A 25,042-nucleotide genomic window follows, 5' to 3' on the forward strand; every position below is an offset into this window, starting at 1 on the left:
ACATCATCATTGATTGGATCTTTGAATCTTTTAGAATTAAGTCTTAGGGCTAGGCTTTTATTTAGGCTAATTTTGTGTTTTTTATTTATGTTTAATTTCCTTTTTACTTTTATATTTCTAGTTATTTTCTAGTAAGTGTAGAGTTTTTTTCCAACATATTTAAAGGTTTTATAAACCTTTTAAAAAAATATTTTAAAAAATAAATTGTGAATTCTTCACTCATATTTGCAATCCCCGTTTGTTGTGCTATAGTCTTTAGTTTTTGTATGCATCAATATGTCATTTTTTCTTCTAGAAAAACAATATTCAATACAACAACTAGATTTAGGTGGATCCAAACTATCTAGGGGCATCCTAATAATATTGTTGTTCATTATTGTAGTATACGTTATCGTTATCATAATATGATTGATTTGATTCACGAATCTTCATAAATAAATGTTATTGATTTGATTTATATAAACTAGTTACACGTGGCAATTCCTTTCTATCTACCACATTAATTAGATGAATGATCTTTCTTTTTGAGATGCATGAACAAGTTTTTTTTTTTTTAAGATCTCTATTAAGGACATCGTGCTTAAATCTTTCATGAAAAAAAAAATCCATTTTCAAATCTAATACTTGATGTGGGGGCATGAGGCCCATGATCTTAATTATAGCAAACTGTGTAGTCCAACTTGCATTTATGATGAAAATAGTAAGGGCACAAATTAACTATTAATAGTTGAAAATATTATTTTAAAATAAAAAGTATTTTAAAACGCAACAAAAATCATTATATATATATATATATATATATATATATATATATATATATATAAAGAAATTCCAAAAAGTTATTTCTGTGCAAATCACAAATCACTCATGCAAGTCATAGGCTCATAGCTAGGTTCCCATGAACGGTTGGTAAAGTTAAGAAGAGAGAATGGTCCTTCCATGTACGGTGGATTGATTGATGAGGTACGGTTGCGACCCGCCATGCTCGACCTTCAATTATCCACATGAACATGACATGATGTCAATGAAAAAATAAAAATAAAAAAAAGAAAGGGGGGCTAATTTGCACGGAAAGTCAACAAAGGTTTCCTAGATTGTCCAATGAAATTAGCCCCTACCTTCACCACTCTCCACGAAACTTACCAAATCCCCATTTCTTTCTTTATTGGTCCAAATTTGACCTTAGAAGATAGCTTTCACGATCCAATTTTGATTCATTCATTTATCACCCCACATGGTGTTGTAGTTGCCTAGAAGTCTCCTCAAAGTCCACTCTTGCAGGCAAGCTAGGGTTCCTTCCACCTTACACTCTAACATTTGACGTGTCAAACAGTTGTACACAGACGACTAGCCGTAGTTCTTGACTGTTTAAATCACCAAAATGTTTTGTATTCTACAAAACTTATTCGTCGGTTTCTTGACTTGTAATTTATTTCTTTAATTAGCTCACTTGCAAACGTTAATTATTGAATGTTAACAAGTCATTGGGATATGAAAACTAGAAAGAAAGTAAATGAGCTAGGTTTGAGGTTGAGAGATAAGAAAAATATATATAAATTTTAAATAACTTATCTCTTTTATAAAAAATATGCTATTTTTATTTTAATTTATTGTTCTTGTGACCATAACCAAATACCACGATTGATAAACCATTAAGGAGTTGGAAAATATATGTTGATCGTGTTTGTTTTATATATATGTTGATCATTTTTAAAACCGAACAATTTGAAACAAAATATTAAAGCATGAAATAATAATAACAAAAGGAATGGAAATATATCTTGTGTGTACTTCAATTTCTATCCTTTCGACCCCCAACAAGGAAAAAAAAAAGAAACTATGAACATCTGAACCTCATTTTCATCCCTCGGAAGAAGGGAAGAAAGAGAAAAGGAACTATTGATAACAACAAAGTAATTAACTATTCATAAAAAACAAAAAAATTGATAAGAGATATGTCTAATTAATTTCTGTGGCTTGTGTTGTTCGTGGCGTTGCTGTTATTGTTGTTGGTGGTGGTGTTGCTGTTAGCACCACCAATGATGGAGCTGATGGCAGCTGCAAGTGCTGCAGTGAAGTTAGGATCGGCCGTGATGGCGGCAGTGGCAGCACTCAATGTGTCCTGAGATAGGGAAGGTTGTTGTCCTGAGTGCAACAAGTGGGGTTGAGCTTGGTGGCCTAATTGTGGAGTCCCAATTTCCTGAGACAATTGGAGGCCAGAGAATTTCGATTGGTTGTACAAGGCTTGACCAAAAACCTGAGGCAATTGTGGTGTTGTGACTGAGGAAAAATTCTGGGGCTGGCCTGGAAAAGGGACTTGGAATTGTGGAGGAGGTCTTTGGAACTGGTGAGGGTTTGGATTATGAGTGAGGTCTAATGTTACAGTAGGGAATGGAGCTGAAGCTGAAATAGTTGCCATATTTGATGAGCCAGCTGGGAGTATTGCTCTTGCTAGCAAATTTGGGTTCATAATGCCATCTGCACTTGACATTGATCCTGATAGTAACATGCTTGCGGCTGCTGCTGTTGTTGATGCCATTGCCATTGCAGCTGGAGGTAGAGGGTGATTGTGATTGCCTTCATAAGTTGTGATCAAGATTGTTCTATCCTCCGCGCAACGTTGAACCTGAAATCAATCACCAACATAAAATACACTAGTCTTAGATAAAATCTTGATTGGATTATCGACAATTCCTCAAATCATCCCTAACTTAGATTGAAAACGAGGATCAAGAAATGGGCTAAAACATACTTGTTTTCGAACTGGACAGCCCACTGCCATGGTGCACCGATAATAAGCCCGTGGACACGGGTTTCCTTTGGCCATCTTCTGGCCGTATTTCCGCCATTGGCAGCCATCAGTAATCTGGAATCGGTCAAACCAAATTAGTTCCACTCCAATTTGTTGAAAGTTATATGAAGATTTGAACAAGTCTTAGCTAGTTACATACCATGGGAGCTTCCGATCGTGCACGAACCGATACACGGGCTTTTCTCATCGTCGCCTCGGTCGATTGCTCTATAGCCTTATTAGCAGGACTGGCAGGATCCGTTTTCTGAACCTTCCATGCTTGTGATTCAGATTCAGGACTCTCTTCCCTGCCAATTCTTTTTCCATCTCGGAAGCTAGAATTTTCTTGATCATATGGAAGTTTACCATTGTTTTTCGGGGATGCAACTTCAATATGGTTTTGAGGTGTTCCAGAACGAGTCCTCTCATCGGACGATGAATTGGATAGTTCATCAGTCTCAGCTGAAGGGCCTAGATCCATGAATTGTCTGGGCACTACTACGTCCTCATGTTTCTTTTCCTCAGAAGATTTTCCATGAACATTCTGAACACATCAAAAACAAATCATTTAACCTAACTGGACCAAGTTAAAATGGTACAGTAAAATCATCATCATCATCGCCATCATGTCAAGGATGCTTGGAACTGTTAATTGTTTTGAGAGAAAATTAATTACCTGTTGCTCTTTATTGCTTTCTTTTCCATGATTTTGTTGTTGATGTTGCTGCATTAGTGCTGCAAAATGCATCTGTAAAGCACTGTAACTGGTGGTTACTTGACCAAGCATGTCTTTTAACCTTTGATTTTCTGTATTCATTTGTTGCAGCTCCATATGTAATTGTGCCAACTTCTACATGTAAAAAAATATATATAAAGATTAAATAAATCCTTAAATGGGAAATCTTAAAAAAAAAAATTGACCATCGATTTGGATTGTGTTTAAACTTATAATTACCTCGTTGTTCTTTGATCTCTTATCATCAACATCAGATGAAACACCATCATCCACAGTTGATTGATCACTTCTAGAGTTAGCAGTAAGAAGGTGCAACCCAGTCTATATTTAGAAACAAAAAAAAAAATCAATATCTCTATTTATAGAAAAACTATATAAGCCATAATAATTCAAAAAAAGAAAAAACAGATTTATTTTCTTACATTTACATCAAGAGCAGTCCTGGTAGACCTTGGAGCAAGTTCAGCAATGGAATTCTCCTTCTTGACAATAACACTTGTGGTCTTAGAATCATCGTCACCAACCTTATCTATCTTTTCTTTAAAGAAATCTACTTCGTGAGCAGCAGAAGGTGGTTGCTCATCTTGGCCAGCAGAAAGACTACCTGGAAACTGAAACATATTATTGTTCCTAGAATGATCCATGTTATGATCACTAATGAAGTCTCTTTTGATCTTCAAAAAAGAGCCAACTGGGCTGTTGTTGTTGCTGCTAGAGAAGACAGAAACAGGATCAGAAGCGAGGGTAAGACCCCATCCCTTGTCCATAAATGAAAGAAAGAAAACAAGAAGAAATGCTAGGAAAGAAGAGAGTTTTTCTTGAGAGAAAGAGGGAGAGAGGTGTCTGTGTGTACGTGTTAATTATGTGTGCAAAGTCTTTGAAGTCTTTAGCCGCTGCAATGAGCTCGGCTATAAAAAGGGTTTGAAGGGCGGACCAAAAAGAGAGAGATTTTTTATTATTATTATTATTTGGATTGAAAATGGATATATTTAGAAGAAATTGGAGGGATTTCTTGAGTGGTGGCGTCAGGTGATGCGTCAGGAATCCCTAGCTGGCAATATTGGTCCAGTCTTATACTGCTGCCGATACAAGAAATTTAGACTTTAGAGACTTGCAAAAAATGGGTTGTCGATGGATATCCATATAGAGTAAGTGGATAGTCCATTACCATGGCAATCTTCATAGAGCTTCATTAGTCATATAATAGCGAAGCTGTACTTTTTCTTCTTTTTTTTCCTTTTTTTTTCCTTTTCTCTCTTTTTTTTAATTTCAATATCATATTTTTTTAGTTTCATTCTCAAATTTTTTTTAATAATGATCCGAGTTACTTTAGAATCAATCAAACTAATTTAAATTTGAACTAATCAATAAAGAGTCGAGTTAAACGTTTAAACATTTTTTTTTTATCAATTTTTTTTTTTAACCATTCAATTACTTTGCCTTGGGATCGATCAAGTCAAAAAAGTCACGTTAAGGCAACTATCACATGATTTAATTTTAGACTCAAACTTAGCAATAAGTTGGGTTGGGAGGTTTTTTATGTCAATTTTATCTTTTTTTAAAAACAAAATTTCATTCTCTAATTTTTTTCATTGATCAACTAGAATGCATTTAGTTTTGTACATTTTAATTTTAAACATAAGCTAAACAATAAGTTAAATAAGGAGATTTCAAGATTGAATCGCTCTAATGATTTTAAAAAAATATTAAATAATCTTTTATATCCTAAATAATCTTTGTAACGTTGCGTTGAAAAAATATTGATCCAACCCGTAGAGTGTGAACTTATAAACTAATAATTATCTAGAACATAAACTAAAGAATTCAAATATCTTCAACAACAATAACAAATGGAATTTTCCAAGGGGAAAAAATCAAATATGGGTCCGGATATTAAAATGGGTATACGGGTTGAAAACAACAAAAATTGATGAAATGTTGACCAGATTTGTAAAGTAAGACAAGAAAAAGAAAAAGGTAGTGGTGGTGGTGTTGAGGGTGGGGTATGTGGGTTTCGTCTACCTTTCTTCAAGAAAGAGTTTTGACTCTTTCATAAAATCAAATCAACGAAGAAAAAAGAAAAACAAAACCCTAAGAAAAAAAAAAAAAAAACTTGTCAATCCCACCGTCCCTTATCGTGCGGCGCGTTCCACGTGATGAAATTCAATAAACCAATTAAATTGTTTTTTTTTCATATTTATTTATTAAAAGTAAGAGAGAAGCACGTCAACGAAATTGACGGCCAGGCTAGGTTATGACTGGAGACCGGACGGGACAGTTGCTTAGTCTATAGATGGGTCCCTCTATTACATAAGCCCCCCACGTTTCAGATCTGCTCCCCGGTAACCATGTTGACTGTTTACTGGTGGGACCCAGTCACTTGCTCTTTTTACACATCTAGATTTTGTAGTTGCCTGCCTTGCGCTAATAAACCCTTGAGGAGACTGCCCAAGTAACCACCGGAAAATTAGGTAATCTGTGGTTACGATTTAATTACAAAATTAAAAAGACAGAGAAAGTGGAGATATGTGTTTATTTTTATATTTTATATTTTAAAAATATATAAATTTATTTTTAAATTATCATAAAAATATATTTTTATATCTTTATAATTTCTTCAATCAAATACGTTTTTATCTCACTACCTAAAATTAATAAACACTCTTTTGGATGGAATTTTACTTTTTATTCATTTTGCAATCAATCGCTGATTTTTTATAATTAATTGATTTTTTTCTCAATAAAGTTATAGTATTATTATTAATTATTTGTTTTGATTAATATGAGTATTCGGGGCAGCTTACGCGTATCTCGACTAATTCTGCGGGTCTTGAAGTCAACGACTATGTAAGTCTTTAGTGATTCTGAGGTTTGTGAGACTCGAATAATGATTTTTAAAAAGTAAATATAAGATCTGACCAGTTGATTTACACCCCTTAGGATTAAGTTATAATATTATTATTTGAATAGCTAGCAGCCATTAACTTAGAGGTGTTATTTCCCTGTGCAAATAATTAATGTCAACCAAATCAATAATAAATTATCATGATATGGTTTATATAGTGAGTCAAGTTAATACGTGTACATATATACATATTCAACTAATTTTTCTGAGATTAATGTATATATAATATAGTAACGTTTTGACATTGTCACATCAGAGATAAAAACAATAGCAGAACTTATGCTCCTTTCCTTTTCGAATCGAGGAGCCATTTTTCTTAGCCAACTCCATGTTCTGACATCCCTTTTTAACGTTTTAATTTTTTTGTTCTTGCTTGAATGTCATGGTATTTCATAATTCACCGATGCTAGACCTATCAAGGGTTTAATCTTGTTTCCAGCTACTAGCCTCAAATCTTGACCATACAAGAATTAATTACTGCACGAATTTCTGTCTTTGTTGAAACTTTGCTTGCAATTATATCACATATTTTATATATTTCCTTTGTTTTTTAGTTAAGTAAAAGATTTAATAATTCTCAAAGCATGGAGTTTTTTTTTTTTGGTTGTGTGTGGCTTTGAAACTCCATCGTTGACAACCAATACCAATAAAATGAAGCAAACACGTATCTAAAAAAATAAAAGAAAGAAAAGAAAATCAATCTGCATGACATTAGGTGGATATTACTTTGGCCTGTTCATATTTCTTGACTTATTAGTTAACCCAAACTTTCCCTTCTTTCTGCTGCACACGAATTTTCAACATCCAGTGATGTTCTATTAATTTCTTCTTCGTGGAGTATATTAATCAAAAAATAGTTATTTAAAAAACAACTTCTGAAATGTTAAATGGTTATTTACAAGAAAATAAAATGATTGGGTTTCAAATAAGATAAAAAGACAGAAATAAATAAGATAATTACTAATATATTATATAGCTAAAATTAATTTCGTTATACTTTGGCCTAGCTATTAATCTTGCCCGTGAGGTTAAGTCAAGACAAAAAGGTTATGGCTACCTAGCTCATGGCTGGCTTGCCACGTACACATCCTGGCAATTACCCAAAACATCTAGAGTTTTCCAGAGGAAAAAAAACCCTTCAAGCTCACACCTTCAAAACATTACCAAGAATGGGAAAACGGTGGCCAACAATTGACCAATATTGCATTAATTTCGACATCAAAAATCATAGTTTCTCTCCAAGTTTTCCAACGTAACCAAACTCGTGAATTGGACTTGGAATAGAAATCGTTCGAACAGTGGAAAAGTTTCTCCTAATTGCATGCATGTACGATCAATCGATCGAGAACATTGTTTTATATAGAAAATAGTTGTTTCTGTTCAAACCTACGGCGCCCAAAGAAAAGAAAGAGGAAAGGGGTTCGAAAATCAATAAAGATTCCATTCAAAGACATGTCATGTAGAGTAGAATTGTCCTGTGGGCTAATAAGATTTTAATTGATATTTGAAAGTGCGATAATGATTATTTTTTAAAATATATTTTTATTTATTAATATATTAAATAATATATTTTTTATTTTTAAAAAATTATTTTTAATATTAGTATATTAAAATAATTTTAAAAGATATTTTTTAAAATGTAAAAACAAATAGTCATTTTCTTATGCCTAGTGGATAGAATATATGTGAACGAGGTATACAGTGCCTAATTACGAACGTGCACGAAGGAAAATGCTGACCACCGAACCCAACGACTTGCATGGAGACAAATATTAAATTATTCTTCGAGACAAATATGTATAAAGACTTGTATTAGTAACAGATTCTGAACGCGGTGTTCACCGTGTTTAAAAATTTTTTTTTTTATTAAAATTTAATATAATTTATATATTTTAAATTGTTTTGATGTATTAATATTAAAAATAATTTTTAAAAAATAAAAAAACATCATTAACATGTATTTTAGAACGTAAAGTTATTTAAAAAGTAATCGTTACTACACTGCCAAACACGCAAGACCAAATCCTTTTTTTTTTTAACTTTCATTGATTTTTTTTTCCTTGGTTTCATTCCTTTTCGATACTAAGTGTGCTTTTAGATATTACTCAATACAATATAATTCCCTTTTTAATTTCCTTTTCTTATTTTAGGCACTACTACGTTCGATACCATTGAAAATTAAAATCGGTCAAATTAATTTATTTTCCTATTAATTAATATAAACTTAGCTGAATATTCCATGGAGACTTAAAAAAAAATAGAAGTAGGTTAAAAAAGGTGTTTGAGGTTATATTAATTATGCCCCCATGCTGCGGAAGCTATGAAAAATGTTTCAGCCAAAATTCATATAGTTTTTATACCATTTTAATTTTTTCTAAACCAAGTATTAATGCTTAATTTTTTATTTATTAAAATTGAATTTAGAAATTTTCAATCCCAATCATCAAATCAAAAAGTAATGAAAAATTTAAAATATATAATCTATCAAATTTAAATTTTTAACCACTCTCAATTTTCAAAATAGATACTTGATTTCATAATTTATTTTTTAAAAAATTAATTAAAATACAATAAGAGTACTTCAAGTAATAGTTAATTTAAATTCTATATTATCATAAATTCTTGAACAACATGAAGGGATTTAGGCCTTATTTGTTTGACGGAAAGTGATTTTCTAGAAATTACTTTCCAAATTTTCTTGTGTTTGTTTGTGATTAGAAAAGTTGGTTAACTATTTGCTGATTATATCAAATTTCATAGAATCTTTTATAAAACCGGTATATACGGGTTTCCTAACGACCCTAAACCAAATAATTAGGTGGCAACTCCCCTAACCATCGACACAGCGCCACCACGGGCGACACTTTATAAACAAACATAGCCTAAATTGAAGTTATTTTTTTTATGTAAAATATCTATTATTCTAAATTATGTTCCACGATAAAGAATTTATTTAACATCCCATTAGAAGCATCAATGTATTGTGATTACCGAGTCATGAATTTGGAAAGATTGAATGGCTTGAATCTTAATCAACTAATTTTGTCTTTGCTTAGAACTTTATTTTGATTCACTGTTTTCGTTGTCGTTAATTAGTAGTATTTTCTTTTGATGTGTTTTACATTATTCACATGAGAAATGCATAATTTGTTGAAGTCAACTGACGCAGGCAACTTAATTTCCTCTTTTGATTTTCAACCATCCAAACCCAAGACTTTCATGGTCTTCCATTGCAGCTATTTAAACGAGAATCACTCTGTTCTTGTGGTACCCTTGTAGTCTGTTTCCTCCATGAATGTTGGCTTTTCATTAATTGGGTAACTTAATTTTATCTTCTCTCATTTTATTATTAAAGAATAGTCCTGGAGTGCGATAATTTTTAATTTTAGAAATTTTTTGAAAGTATATTTATCTGGGTTTAAATGTTTTTTTAATAATTTTGATGTATTAATGTCAAAAATAAAAAACAATCTGAAAAAATTATTTTAATAAATTAATATAAAATAAATTGATTATATCAAATTATTTGAATATATTGACTTCCTACCTAGTTATATAAAACAAGCTTATCATATAGATAAAAAAAGCATGCGTATGTGACAATTAATTAATTGGTTGGTAAATCACTTCAACATTAATATCTTAAGAAGCTTTCAAACTAGTCACATCACAATAATACAAGAGTGGTTATAAATATTAGGGTTTGTAGTCATCGCATAGTTAGTAAAGTTTCGAACATTGAGATCAATATGTATTTATTTTCTTAATGTATTACATCAATGATAGAGATGCGTTGTTAAAATTATTTATTAAAAAAATTAATTTCAATTAATATATAAAATTATCCATTAATATTATCTATTAATGAATAAAAATAACACGCACACGAATAGAGATAAGAATGACCATGCATGCCCAAAATTCAAAAACTCCAAGGATGTGAATAAATTATGATAAAAATGTCAAAACCCCACCTAATTAAACAATTACAGAGTTTCAAAACTCTTGAGGGAAACAAAATCAAAATAGAAGAAAATGACAAAGTTGACTGAATTTTACGTTGACCATGTTGATCCTACCTCACGTGGCTTCCTAACCTGATTAAGAAATTTGGTGAGTGGTTAGGTTTTGAAAGTAATACATGGACTAATTAATTAGAGCCATAAGCTAAACGGCATCAATAAATAAATAAATTAGACACTAAGTTGGCGTATTGCCACAAGCAACAGAGCAATTCTATGCACAGATACTTTTCGCACCATTTTGAATATATATACTGTTCTTTATTAATTTTTGGTTTCCATTTCTCAATAATAAATGCATTTCAAACATTTGGAACTTTTTTTCCTTTCCAATTTCTATGTTTTATGCTGAGAATTGATCCATGGCTTGCTCTCTTTTTGTTCAAATTCCGGCACTTACCATTCCAACATTAATTTAACGGGGTTTTCGGGTTGATTTCATGTCCATGATGGAGGAGGAATTGACCAGAACTAAAAAGAAAAATAAAAAAAAATAAATTGTTAATTAAGGTTTCATAAAATATTTTACATAATCCCTAGCAAATAATGTACTCGTATGTATACTGGTTGGTTTAATGAAGTATTTGTTTAATATGGTAATATTGAGCTGATAAATAATAAGTTAATTAAGTACAAAATAGATGTTTATAACTCTTTTCAAACTATGGTTTTGAAAATTCAGCACACTTAAAACCTTATTATAAAACTGAAATTTGATATTTTTCAAAACCATGGTTTTATATGCAAATTATAGTTATGAAAACACAATTAATCTCAAATGAAGCAAGAGTGTATAGTGCAGTGGAATGCTCATCCATCCATAAATAAAAAAAGATGCGAGTTAATTTTTCTATATAATTTATATTAATTTATTATAAGGTCATATAATTGATTAATTTTAAACTATGAAATAATTATCATCAATCATAAAATGAGTAACCACACGGGAGAATGGAAAATAGAAAAGAAAATTTAGTGAGCAAGCCCCACTAAAACAACACGCAAGCACGTGTATATATATGTTGCAAGCCCTGTATTTCTCCTCCTCATACATCATTTACCAAATGTTTTTAGGTGTTAAGTTTGATTATTAAAAATGAGAGTTTGGGAATGAGAATCGACATGGAATAGAAATGAAGGAATCAAAATGATATTTTAATTTTAATACTATTTTGAAATCAAAATAAAATTTTAAATCTCAAATAACTTGTTTTTAAAATAAAAAGAAATAATAATTATAAAATATTTTTATTAACAATAATGATAATAAAAATAATAAAATGAGTGTTGTGATAGTGATAGAATATCACCATATATCGAGATAGTCGTAATATTATTGTAATAACAATAATATATATTTTTAAAATAATCGTATCACCATATATAGAAGGTGATGAATAATTTTTTTATTCATCATAGAAAATTGAAGGGAACAATAAAAGAGTGGTGATATAACAACAACAACACCATCACTATTTCCATGAATGAAATAAATTAATTTTTTAAAAAATAAATTTAATTCTATTTTTTTTGTTTTTGTTTTGATTCTCTCTTTTCTTAGATCGAGGAACGAACGAGAGAAATTATATTCCTATTTCTTTCTCGAACAAGAACCAAACGCATCTTGTATTCTTGCCGACAAAAAACCTCACTACTTCTTTATTCGGATCGACACCCTTTTTACCTTTTCAATGTCTTTTGTTTTGTTATGTTTTTAACTTTCTTTCTTTCATTTGTTTACATTGTTCAGACAGATTTCTCTTAACTTCAAACGCCTTTAAGACCGACAAGATGGATGACACACGTCTTTTGACAATTAACACTGCCAAATTGCGGGTGCTTTCTTCCTCCCTTCTATGATATCATTCAAAACAGAAAGCAGCCCATCACTCTTCTTACTCTTCTTGGTAAAAAAACACCAATTTTGCTCCTCATTTTGGTCGTCTCCTGCTTGTCTTTTCCACAAATCGTTCACACACACAAAAAAAAAAAAAGGACCCAAGATTTTTTATACCTAACTAGCTATTCTGATGTTTCATGCATGGTTGCCTAGTGTTGGGATTGATTCATATTGAGGCGTAGTGGCAGGGTTTTATTTTATTTTATTTTTATGATCAGTCGCTAGCGATCTAGCTAGCTAGTTGGCAGTAATTAAGTGAGAAAAGCTGTCATCACATCAGGGTGATTCTTTCTTGAGGAATAAATTAATGGTACGATAAACTAGCTAGCTACCAAAACATGATCATCAAGATTAATTAATTTTAAGGATTTAAAGTTTTCTAATGCCACTCGAAGATATCATATATAATTATATTACTTAAGGGAACACCATCGTGTAGTGAGAATAGAAAGGACAAGTTGTTGGAAACTATATATGTAGTGTGGATATATTTTAGAGAGCAATCAATTTCAATATCTTAATTTGACTACATCATTGGAAGTGGACAACTTTTTCTTCTCCTTTGATGTGAAATTGTAGAAAAGGAAATTGCTAATGAAGTCTTTAATTTCTTGTTGAGGTTCTAGCCGACTTAGGGTTCATTTGGCATGCCAGAGCAATCATTTTTTTGGTTAAATTTTAATTTTTTTTATTATAAAATAATTTTTTTATGTTTTTAGATTGTTTTAGTGTGCTGATGTTAAAAATATTTTTTTAAAAAAATTATTTTAATATATTTTTAAATAAAAAATATTTTAAAAAATAATCTCTACTACTATTTCAAACACCTTCTTATTAAGTAATTACATTTTTATTGCGGTGGAAAACTTGAGGCAACTATGAAGAAAGAAATTTAGGGTTATTTTTTTTTAGCTTAAAGAATTTTATATATTGGTTTTGCAAATTGTTATTAGCCATTCTATATAATTTGATCCTGACATTATGATTTATCTTTGGATGTTCCTCGGCTTTTACAACTTTTTAGTATTACTCTCTTTTTGAATAGGAGCTTGTAACTAGTTTTTGTAATTTTTTTTTATTAATATGAATGTTTGGGCCAGCTTGTATGTATCTTAATTAATTCCACAAGTCTCGAAGTTAATGACTATGTAAGTGAGGTTTGTGGGACTTAAACGGATAATTTCTAAAAAACAAATCTAAAATTTAATCAGTTAAGTTACACCCTTCAGAATTACAAATTATTATAATCTTATTATGGTACTTAGAGGGTGCTTGACAGTATGGCAGCGGTTGCTTTTCAAATAACCTTTTGTGCTGAAATGCATGTCAATGATTTGTTTTATTTTTCAAAAATTATTTTTAATATCAACACATTAAAACGATCCAAAATATATAAATTATAATAAATTTTAATAAAAAAATTAAAATTTTAGAAACACGGGAGCTTCTAAATGTTATTAGTCGTTCTTCGTATTAATCTTTAGCCCGTGAGATTAATAGATAACTGATCGAAAAATATGTGTGCTATTTTTCCTTCATGTCCTTTTCCATCTCTGACATTACACTCAACAAGAATATCTAGTTTAAAATCATGCACAAATCCCCAATAAAATGGTATCAGAATCGAAGTCTGCGCTAACACAGTCTGATATTAATCCAATAGATTCAATCGTACCAATTTGCACGGGTTGTTTTTTCATATAATTGTTTTTTCAATCACTTTAACTCTACACTCTACAAGGTATGATAATACAAGTTATTTTAATAGTCAGTAGGGGTCCAATGTGACTGGTTTCTATATAAGCAACCCATGTTTATGAAATTTGACCACTTGTTACTTGTAAGACCATCCTACTCAAATTCTTTGTCAAATAAAAAACTTAATTATCAAATTCTTATCCAAATATAGTGTAAAAACTAGATCATTGTCGATGCAAGGCTGCAAATCAAATTAATTTTCTTCCTGTAAAAAAAATATCTAGATGTTACAAGCATGTTTTCTACTAGAAAAAATTTAAACCGTATAGAAGTAGATTTGATGTGATCCGATCAACTTGAAAAACTCAAAGACAACCCAAAAAATTATTAAAAGCATAGTAACTAAAAATTTCAAGACATGCCTTTTTTTTTAAAAAAAAAATATTGAGACGAAAACATATTAGATTGACTTGAATTAATTTGCCAAATTCACGATCCAAATCATGAAATCAAGATAATCCCAAAGAAAGCAATTAAAACCCAAAATGAAACCTAATTCCCAAATAAACCAATGTTGAAAGATGAAATTAAAAAAAATAAATTAAAAAAAGTGACAAAAAACAACTCGAGTTAACTCGGGTTAACCTATCAAAGCTGCAATCCAGGTTATGTGACTAAAATAACTCTATAGAAAGTAAATTGTAACAAATTATAAAGCTTAATTCTCAATCAATTCAATGTTAAATGATAAAATTAAAAAGAAATATCAATAAAAGAGATACAAAAACCCGAGTCAACTCGGGTTAACCAACTAAACCCGTTACCTAGATAATGAGACCAGAATAACTTTATAAAAAGAAAAAATTTAAAATATAAAGCTCAATTCCAAATTAATCAAATGTTAAAGGATGAAATTGAAAAAATAATTAAATTAAAAAAAACATCGAGTTTACCCGCGAATCGGAATAAGCAATCCTAATGTTGAATAATGAAATTAAAAATGATAAAAAAAAAATACGAGTTAACTCATTAAACTTGTGACTCGGGTAATGAAACTAGAATAACTTTATGGAAAACAAAACAAAGAAAAGTTATGAAGCCTAATTCCAAAATAACCAAATATTAAATAATAAAATTGAAAAAAAAACATAACATAAAAAGAGTTAACTAGCAAGACCCGTGGCTCAGGTGATAAGATTAGGCTAACTTAATAAAAAGTAAACAAAAAAATGACCTAAATTAACATGGGTTGACCTGTCAAACTCGTAACCAAGATTATGAGATTGTGATAAACTCATAGAAATCAAATGAAACAAATTATGAAGCTCTAATTTTAATTAACTCATTTTTAAAGGTTAAATTTGAAAAAAACTCAATTTAAAAATAAGACATAATAAAATAACCTAAGTCTACCTGAGATAATTAACCCGTAAAACTTGTGGTCCAAGTTATAAAACGATAATAACCTTATAGAAAGTAAATCAAAATAAATTATGAAGTTTAATTTATAATTAACTCAAAATTAAAGGATAAAAAAAAAATTTCAATTAAAAAAATAAATTCAAGCCATCAATTCGATAACACAAATTTACTTCAACAATCTAAATTTTTTCTATTACTCAAAAGCTCCATCACTCTAAAACCTTGTATTGCAATCACTACAATCACGAACGTCTAAGCTACATTAATCATAATTTAAAGGTAATTAGTTAATTATCCGATTCTCATGATTTTATCGAAATGAAAATGCAAGAACATTTAAACCCCACCAACGCTCCTCCATCATGGAATTGGCAAGAATTCTTTGATAAGTTGAAAATCCTTTCACCAAACAAGAACAAAAAAATAAAATTAAGGTCGACTGGGAAGTCATGTTCATCTGATTAATTGTCGGCCATCTACACTAACTCAAAAGAAGTAACTTGGATGCACGACATTAAAGGCTACGTTTTGGTCCCTGAAAATTGAAGAACTACTTTTCCATGGGCAATTTCGGTGGGGACTTCGACGCAAGAAAGTTCCGTTTTCTCTTCCTCTTCCTGTAGCTAGGTGTAGCAGATTCTAAGAATATAATGATACCTTTCAGACTATTTCATGGGATTTGGTCTGAAATTCAGGACCTCCTTCTGATATATATAATCTTGGTCAAGTTCTTTGAGTCTTAAGCCATGTGTACATGGCCGGTTTTTTCAATGAATGAGAGCATATTTCCAAACCAAGCAACCACTTCAAGCCATGCACCCGTGCACCCTTCGTGTATTCGTGTTCACAACGAAGACGCACTCGTCTTTCTTCTTCTTCTTCTTCTTTTTTTTCTTGTTTTTTTTCAACATTTCTACCCTTAATGGTTCAGAAATTGTCAACAAAGTATTTTCATACATATTTGGCGATGGACTTTGTTTGAATGTTAGCAATATGTCTCAATTTTTCTTCCCCGTCATTTCTATCCTTAATGGCTAAGAGATTTCCAACAACGTCTTTGCATACATATTCGGGCATAGACTGTCGGAATTGTATAATTTTTGAAGTAAGAAAGCACATATTCTAGTTGAAGTTATTCACAACTCAGAAATCAGTTTTTTTTTTCTAATAAAATTAATAAAAATTTAATTAGAGCCAAAACTGACACCAACTTTATGGGGGTGTTTTTTTTTTCTTATTTTTTTGGATAAAAAATAAGTTATTCTCATCAAAATTATGAAACCGTTGAAAATATTATTTCTCATTTGAGTTTTAAATAAATCAAGCACATACCTCATTGATTGCGAAGAAAATGCACTCCAATTAATCATGTTAACAATAACGTATACTGAACCACGAACCCTTGTCAACCTAACTGCCTACTCGTGACCCACATCACATAATTATGGATCCCAAATGCATGTACTATGGAAGTGATTATTTTGAAAAATGTTTTTTTATTTAGATAATATATATTGTTTTTATTTTTTTTAATTTATTTTTAACATTAACATATTAAAATAATTCGAAAACATAAAAAAATAATTTGAAATAAAATGAATTTTAAATGTTTTTTAAAGTACTTTTAAAATGAAAAAATAAACAGCATGTAGAGAATGTGGAGATGATTCATTTGAAAAACGTGGCAACCATATTTATGAGTCTTTTTGACCATGGATGAACATCCGGTGACTCTTCAGCTTAATTTATGTGACTGGAGGCTCTTTTCAATTAGTTGCCTTAATTGATTAGATTAGACCACAGGTAGTTTGGTTGCTGACTGCTAGCTTTATGCCTCAAGTTGGATTATAATTTTCTTGCAGCCTTAGCTGTTAAAGCAAATTGGACAGGCAATGACCACATGAATATGTTTCTAAGACAAGTGTAATTTCGTGATTGGTGTTGGTGGGTTTCATAAAATTATGTTAAAAAGAATAAAATTAACTCAATTCAAATACATGAATAAATTAAGGATAAATTGAATAAGTAATGCTAATAATAATAATGATAATTAATAACTAAAAAATTAAGTGATCACACAAGAAGTGCCAAACCTAAATCTCAGCCTCTTAAATTAATTAGAGTTTTTAACTTTTCTTCTAGAAGTTGGGAAGATCACGTTGTTCTAGTGTTTTTGCAGCCACTATACTTTTCCTCCAAATTGGTATTTTTCAAACTCCGGTGTCGTGTTTATTTTGTCAATAGTTTTACTTTTCAAATAATTATTTTTATTTTGAGATCCAAATTGGAAAACTAATAAGGACGAAATTACATAAAAAGATGAAAATAAGGACTAAATAAGAAACAAATTTATGCTTCTCAAGAAAATAAAAAAACTATATATGAATATGGGAACTGCAAGTTTAGACTGGACCAAAAAAATTAAAGTAGATCACAAATCTAATCTTCCATTGGTGAAGCCCATCATAATACATGCAAAGCCCAAAGGCCCAAGGGTAGAGTTGATATAATCACAATTGTTAGACCCAAGAAAGATGCCAGCCCAGCTAAAAGTTCCTGGTATTAGTGCTATATGGTCAAAAGACTCAGTACAATAATAATAAAAATAAATTACACTAAATTAGTGTTATATGGTATTCTAATAATATTAAACCATAAAAAATGGAAAGTGAAAATATATTTCAGTAAAAAATCCAAGAGGTTGATTTTTTTATTTAAGAAATTAATTTTTAGATTTGAGTTGTGAAAGAATAGCTGGGTTTTATTAGAATATATATATATATACACTTTCGTGACTTTTTTTATTTTTAGAAATAATATTAAAAGAACCAAATTATTGTGTGATGAGTGGATTTTGATTAAGAAACCTGATTGCCATATCAATTTTTCATTTTCTAGCTACATACTCTATAGAGCACATCAAAAGGCTACGTCGGACCAAAATAATAATAATAATAATAATTAGAAGCTAACTTTTAATACCTATGAACATTTTGCATGAACCTAATTTGCATGTTTTTTTATTGGGATTAGAGTGTAGAGTTGGTAAGTTTATTCTTTTACCTATGTAAATTTTATTTTCAAAATAAAATTACAGAGTTTAATTTATTATTCTGAAACTTAGCTGGTACGACTAGTCAATCTAAAATCTTATTAATCTAATTTTAAGGAATATAATTCAACTAATTAGATCATGAATTTGTTATCTAAAAATTACCGGTTCGAGTCCCACAAACTTCAGGGCTACTGAAAAGTTACATGTTTGTTAATTTTAGAGCTCGTGAAATTAATTGAGATACACATAAACTGACCCGAATACTCACGTTAATAATAATAAAAAATCTTATCACACTAGTTTCTAATAAAATGAAACAGACTATGTAGTTGATCCTGGAAATCTTGGTGAGACTAATAATTTTTTTTAAAATCTTTTTTTTGTCCAATACAATTTTAGATAAAAATTAAAATAAAACTATTGACTTGCCCAACTTGTTACCTGACTCTGTTTTAAAACAATGGTTTTAGCCCTGTTGCTTAGCCTCTCACTTTCCCCATTTGGCCATGAAACTCTCACTTCCATGCATCTAGACTCTTGACCAAAATCATCCCACAGAAAATGAACAAATTAAGGAACAGAAGCACTGATCCTTTAGCTCTTCTGTTTATGATTTTTGCTTTCATAGGACACATACTCTTCAATCATTCCCCTGTCTCAAGATTCTCTTCTAAAACCATAAAGCAAAGAACAAGTGAAAACAAAGTAACAAGCAAACATAAAAGAAAAGAAAGGAAAAAGAAAAGGAACAGTCATGACATATATTCTTTTTGACAACTCTTTTTAAGCCTTCCTTCCCTTTACTCATTTCACTGCTATCCTTGACCATATGAACTAGAAATTCAAAGCTTCCAACACATATTTTAATGGCTTACAATCCTTCTTCAAGGTCTTGTTCTTATGATTCTTTTTGTTTCCTATTCATTACATTCGTTCTTCCATATTTTTTCCTCACAAAAGCTCAAGCTGCAAGCCATTGTAGAAACTCATGTGGTACCATTCCAATAAACTACCCTTTTGGCATCGATGATGGCTGTGGCAGTCCATATTACAGGCACATGCTTTTATGCTCCGATTCGGGCATTCTCGAGCTTCGAACGCCTTCCGGGAGATACCAAGTTCGTAGCATAAGCTACTCAGACCCTCACATGATAGTCACCGATCCATTCATGTGGAAGTGTAAAGATGGTCATCACTTTCGTGCAACTAGGGCATTTAGCCTTGATACAAGCACACATTTAACACTCTCCTCTCAAAATGACTACCTCTTCTTCAATTGCAGTGAAGAGAAAGTGATTGTTGAGCCAAAACCTATCTTCTGCGAGAGGTTTCCTGATCGGTGCGACTCGACATGTGATAGTGCTAGTTACCTTTGCAGGCACTTGCCAGGATGTGGTGCTGCATTAGGAGGACGTTCTTGCTGCTCTTACTTCCCAAAAGCGACCGAATCTTTGAGGCTGATGCTGAAGTATTGTGCTAGTTACACTAGTATTTATTGGAGAATTAATGGTGCAAATGCTCCTGATGATCATGTACCTGAGTATGGTATTAGAGTTGATTTTGACATTCCAGTGACTACAGATTGCCTTCAATGTCAAGACATGAAGAAAGGAGGTGGAAGATGTGGATTTGACACACAATCACAGAATTTCCTATGTCTGTGCAATCAGAGATCAAATGTCACAACATATTGCAATGGTATGTTAGTATCCAAGCCTTTTTATCCCACTATTTCAAAACCAAATGTCAGAAATCAAAAGTTATTTTGGTTCTGTTTTACAGATCACGGCAGCAGTAGCCATAGCAAGGCAGGAATAATTGCAGGTGAAGCATTAAAATTTCATTTATCGTTTCAAAATTTTCTTGGCATATTTCAGACATTATATTGAAAGATCAGGCTTACTTAATTTGATGTTTCTTATTGTGTTTTGCAGGGACTGTAACTGGAGTTTCAGCTGCTGGGGCCTTAGGAATTGGTGCTGGTCTATGGTATTGGAAGAAAGTGAGAGCCTCAGCACCAGTAACATGTGGGGTTCAAAGCAATGAGAATAGGCTCTTTTAAGAACAAATCAACAAAAGTGAATACCAATCACTTTCTCTTTTCTAATTTCCCTATTTTTTGAGTTGCCTTTCGCAATTTAATAAGCAACTTAATGGATCTGTTTTCTTTGTTTTAAATTTTATCCTGCACTGTTTATATATGATAGTTTTTGCTTTTGGGTTTCTAAATTAGTGCTACCAGAGTGCTGTTACATTGTCTGTCAACTTTCCTTCTGTTTTTCCCCCCCTATTCGTCAGAGCTAGATAATGCACTAGTGAGCTTAATTGGCATAGTAAATTGATCACAGTTTTAAGTAACATGAACTTAGGTTGATCCTGCTGGAATGAATTAGAAATTGAAAAAAAAAGAAAATGTACTATTATTTATAATTATTAAACCGAAAATGTACTATTATCTATAATTATTAAACCTGACATGATTTTATTCAATATCAAATTTGATTTCGAATCAAATTAAAAATTGATCGGTTAAATTTAGTAAATTTATCCGAGTTAACTCTAAATATTATTTATTATATATAAAAAAAGGTTGTTGAATACACTAAAACCCATAACTCAAGTCTTAAACTGGATATGAGCCGAGTTCATGCCAAACCAAAAACAAAAGTGAAGAAATAATGATTATTATTATAATGATCACAAATTTGCTTTATTGGTGGATTTCACTTGCTTTACATTGACACATTGTATCTTACAAAAAGCTGTTCTGGCAAACATTGACCCTCTGATTAACACCCTAAACTATCCTTGGAACAATACCTCATTGCAGTGGTTTAAAGTCCTTGTTTATAACAGTCAGATCAGATGTGTATATGATACAATTATATATCTCAAAGTGCTAAATTTCTGATACATGCTTCCCAAGAACACTTTACATAGGGGTAAAAGGAAGGTCAAAAAGAAAAAAGAAAAAAGGAAATGGAATTACAGAAGAACGGGCAACAAGTTTGGCAAAATGTTTGAGGGTATCAACATGGTTGACCCCTAACACAGTTTAGAGGACCTGCACCAGATGTTAAAGTAGGAACCAAGGACCCAGGAGCCACCGTAAAGGACTGAGTTTTAGAATAAAGTGGCGCGCAACTTCCATATCCAGATTGTACAAAATAAGCCCCATTCATAAATACATCCTTAGATGATCTCCATTTCCAATTCGTCCAGCCATTCTTGACCTCTCTCTTAGTAACCTGTAATGCAAGAAACATTATCCACATTAAATAAAGATAAGTTGTTCGTATATAGGCTATGATTAAGAATATCTAGTTCTCTCATTTGGGATATAATTAAGAAGATTATCTTGTAAATAATTATACCTGCTTGGAATTACCATTACGAGCTAAAAAGTAGTTTCCTTCACTAAAGATGGTTGGATTAGCACTGCCACCAATTGCGTACATTTGCCACTCATCATATCTATTGTTAGCAACATGAGCATAGCCAAACCTTACCCTGCAATACGATACCCCCGAAATTTATCTTAGATTTGATTGATAAGACTCCTATCAAATTAAACATCAAAAAGAAAAAAGAATGCCCCATAGGAGAAATATTGTTTCTTTTACCTTGGCATCCTCTCAATAAGTCCTGAGCCAAAACGGTTGAAAGCTATAGTTACTTTCATAACTTTATCTGCTGTATATCCATCATTGTGTCCAAGCAACATCACCTGCCAGTGCAGTTCATTTTGTGGACATAATTAGAGACTAAAGTTGGGATGATCTATGTAACCAATGTGGTCATAAGCAAGATAATGAGGCATCAGGTTCGAGTCTCACACCTTTATCAATACTCTAATAAAATTGGAACACATTTATAAAATGAAGTGCAGTCTAAGTACCTTGTCATGCTGGGAGAAGTAATTGTTAGAGATTGTGATGGAGGTTGAAGCATGAATTACATCAATGAGGCCATCGGTGCAACGAGCAAGATAGCAATGGTCAATCCAAACGTTTGAAGATGCAAAGATGGCAATGGCATCTCCATCGGAGCCTCCACGCTTCCCAACGTGCGTAGGAGTGCTAATAACTCTACCAGATTTCCCTGGTTTGCAATCATGAATACTAATCCCATGAATAATAACATGGCTAACACCTTGAATTGTTATGCACGGTCCATATGCAATCTCTACTTTAGCTCCCCTCCCATCTATAGTCTTATAACTATTCATTATAAGCTCATTTTTAAGTGTGATTACCATATCCTTGGCAAAAACGATCCAAAGAGGTTTACTTTGGATAGCACCATACCGCAGCATGCCCGGTTTAGGGTTGACAGGATCATCATTCGGTGTAGTAACGACGTATATCGCCCCATATTTCCCTCCCATCGCGCCTCTGCCAAACCCTACGGCACAATCGGCCAAGGCACGACGATTGTTGGCCCAATTTGATTGGGCACGCCAGCATGAGTCTATAGTGTTCAGAGTTTTCTTAATATTGCTTGGAAGATAGCTTGATAAGGGTTTATAATGTTTGTTATCTAGTGCATAAGCTGGTAGGGTTAAACATAAGTATGGTACAAGATATGCAAGCAATATTAGAGGGGCTGGTGAGGCCATGGCTAGCTAGTTGAGATAATTCGAAGAAGGAATAAATAGAAGGGGATTTTATAGAGCAAGAGAAGGTGGGTCACACGTCTAGAGGCTAAAGACATTGAGTTGTTTGGTAAGAATTAAGTGCTAGACAAACGTGGTTGCACGAGCTCTATCTGGTTGACTTGTCTATCTCAAAGAAGAAGAAAGCCAAGAATAAAAAGATGGTTGACATCGCAAGTCTGCTCTGAAATTATAAAGAAAACTTGGAAATCCACTACATCATTCAAGTGTACAATGGATTTGGCAAGATGCAGAAGAATATTTGTCTGAACAAACAATTTAGAGCCATTTAAAATTAAAGTGATTTATATGATTCAATTAATTGATTTATAATAATAAATCTTGCAATTATCCAAAAATATAGATAAATATATGTTACTATTTGGGAATTAAGAGTTCATGAGATATGTAATGTATGTCTTACACTTTTTTTTAGATGTGAATTAACATTAATAGGAGTCCATTGTTACTCATATAAAATCCAACATTAATTATGGTTGAAATTAATTCACAATGGTTTTTTTGGCTTACATCTTAAAACCCTCACTCTTCATGGAATTTAACTAAAAAATCACAAAATCTCACCATTTCGAGTTCTGATTCTACAAGGTAATGGGCTCTTCAGCTTTCATTTTTCTTTAATTTTTTAATACCCACTTTTCCCTGACTCCGTTTTAATTTTTGGCATGCAAGATAAATGCGTTGTAATTATGGTATTTGATTTGGTTTTAGTGTTCATCAGTGGTGCTCGCATAAGTTTTATATTTAAATGAAGAATAAACTTGAGAGTAATATAAAACTATTAATTAGAATTTAATTAACAATTTTAAATTTTTGAATTAAAATAATTATTAGACACCATCCAATTTTATTATATTTGAATTGATAAAAAATACACTGCAACTTAAGATCTCAACCCTTTTACTTATTCAAGATTATCACTTCATGGAATCGAAATCAAAATTATAAAAACTTTAGACTTGATTTGAGTTTTTGACTATTATATATGGGAATAGTAATTGACCTGCAAAACAAATTTTTTATTATAATAAAGGATTTTTTATGTTTAAGTTAGTAAATATAAAAAAGATAAAATATATGTGTGAAGAGAGAACATATGACAGGGAGAACAATGTTGCATGTGAAACATGAGAGTAATAAAATCAGGTGAGTTTATCTCAACCTTTTACTTGATGATCTATGATATTTAAGAATACTTTAAGTCATATAAGCTTACTTGTTGGAAGAGAGAAATGTTGAGAAATATCTAACTTCCTAAAAAATAGGGTCATTAGTTGTTGTACCACACTTACCATTGAAGGATATACCAATTCTTGAGAGTAATTCATTGGTAGAAGGGTGGCCAAACTATGAGAATTGCAGAGTCAAGCTTAGAAATAGTCTTTGGTGGAAAGGTTAGCCCGAGATAGTTTACGAAAGATAGTTATTAGTCAGAGAGGGTGACCATTATAGGTTATAAGTGCTAGCGTAGGAGTTATGATTAGGAATATCCAATAGTGAAAAGGTTGGTTTGAAACATTTTATTGACGAGATAGGTTGGCCATTGCGCAGGATTTGATTGGGCTGAGGTGGGACTGACCTTTACTCCATTTCTCCTTCTCTTCTTCATATTTTTTGGGTTCTAAAGCTAGAGAGGGGTCGGTTGGGATTAGCTTAGAGAGGCTTCAATTGGGTTTGGCCAGGGTTGGAGAGGATTTAATGCAAATCCTATGAATATAAAGATAAAAAACTCACAGCCAAATCAATTATTTTCAAAAAATCTAAAATTATGTTGCGTTGAGCTTGAGATAACGATAATTTATACTGAGATATTAAAACTATAAATAACAAAAGACGAA

General features: G+C 31.5%; 3 protein-coding genes across 4 annotated transcripts; 1 reads left to right on the forward strand and 2 right to left on the reverse strand.

Annotated features, from left to right (window-relative positions):
• Positions 1-1,769: 1,769 nt before the first annotated feature.
• On the reverse strand, positions 1,770-4,445 carry LOC133702986 (probable WRKY transcription factor 31). 2 transcript variants are annotated; one of them, XM_062127360.1, is made up of 6 exons: positions 3,950-4,445; positions 3,747-3,848; positions 3,468-3,638; positions 2,952-3,335; positions 2,753-2,866; positions 1,770-2,626 (listed from the first exon to the last, which is right to left on the reverse strand). In XM_062127360.1, the coding sequence occupies exons 1-6, from the start codon at positions 4,292-4,294 to the stop codon at positions 1,964-1,966; spliced, it is 1,779 nt and encodes a 592-aa protein (XP_061983344.1). In that variant the 5' UTR covers positions 4,295-4,445; the 3' UTR covers positions 1,770-1,963. The 2 variants fall into 2 exon arrangements, with proteins under 2 accessions (XP_061983344.1, XP_061983343.1); XM_062127359.1 differs by having other exon boundaries at positions 3,468-3,641; positions 3,950-4,443.
• Positions 4,446-19,265: 14,820 nt separating this feature from the next.
• Positions 19,266-20,758, forward strand: LOC133703275 (uncharacterized). Its single transcript, XM_062127738.1, has 3 exons — positions 19,266-20,227; positions 20,312-20,353; positions 20,464-20,758. Exons 1-3 carry the CDS (start codon positions 19,396-19,398, stop codon positions 20,589-20,591), a joined length of 1,002 nt encoding a protein of 333 aa, XP_061983722.1. The 5' UTR covers positions 19,266-19,395; the 3' UTR covers positions 20,592-20,758.
• A 439-nt stretch (positions 20,759-21,197) lies between these two features.
• LOC133703941 (probable pectate lyase 16) lies at positions 21,198-23,151 on the reverse strand. The gene is made up of 4 exons (XM_062128688.1): positions 22,428-23,151; positions 22,153-22,256; positions 21,904-22,039; positions 21,198-21,777 (listed from the first exon to the last, which is right to left on the reverse strand). The coding sequence occupies exons 1-4, from the start codon at positions 23,145-23,147 to the stop codon at positions 21,559-21,561; spliced, it is 1,179 nt and encodes a 392-aa protein (XP_061984672.1). The 5' UTR covers positions 23,148-23,151; the 3' UTR covers positions 21,198-21,558.
• Between the last annotated feature and the right edge of the window lie 1,891 nt (positions 23,152-25,042).

The sequence above is a fragment of the Populus nigra genome, chromosome 9 (assembly GCF_951802175.1).
Source record: "Populus nigra chromosome 9, ddPopNigr1.1, whole genome shotgun sequence".
Lineage (NCBI taxonomy): Eukaryota > Viridiplantae > Streptophyta > Magnoliopsida > Malpighiales > Salicaceae > Populus > Populus nigra.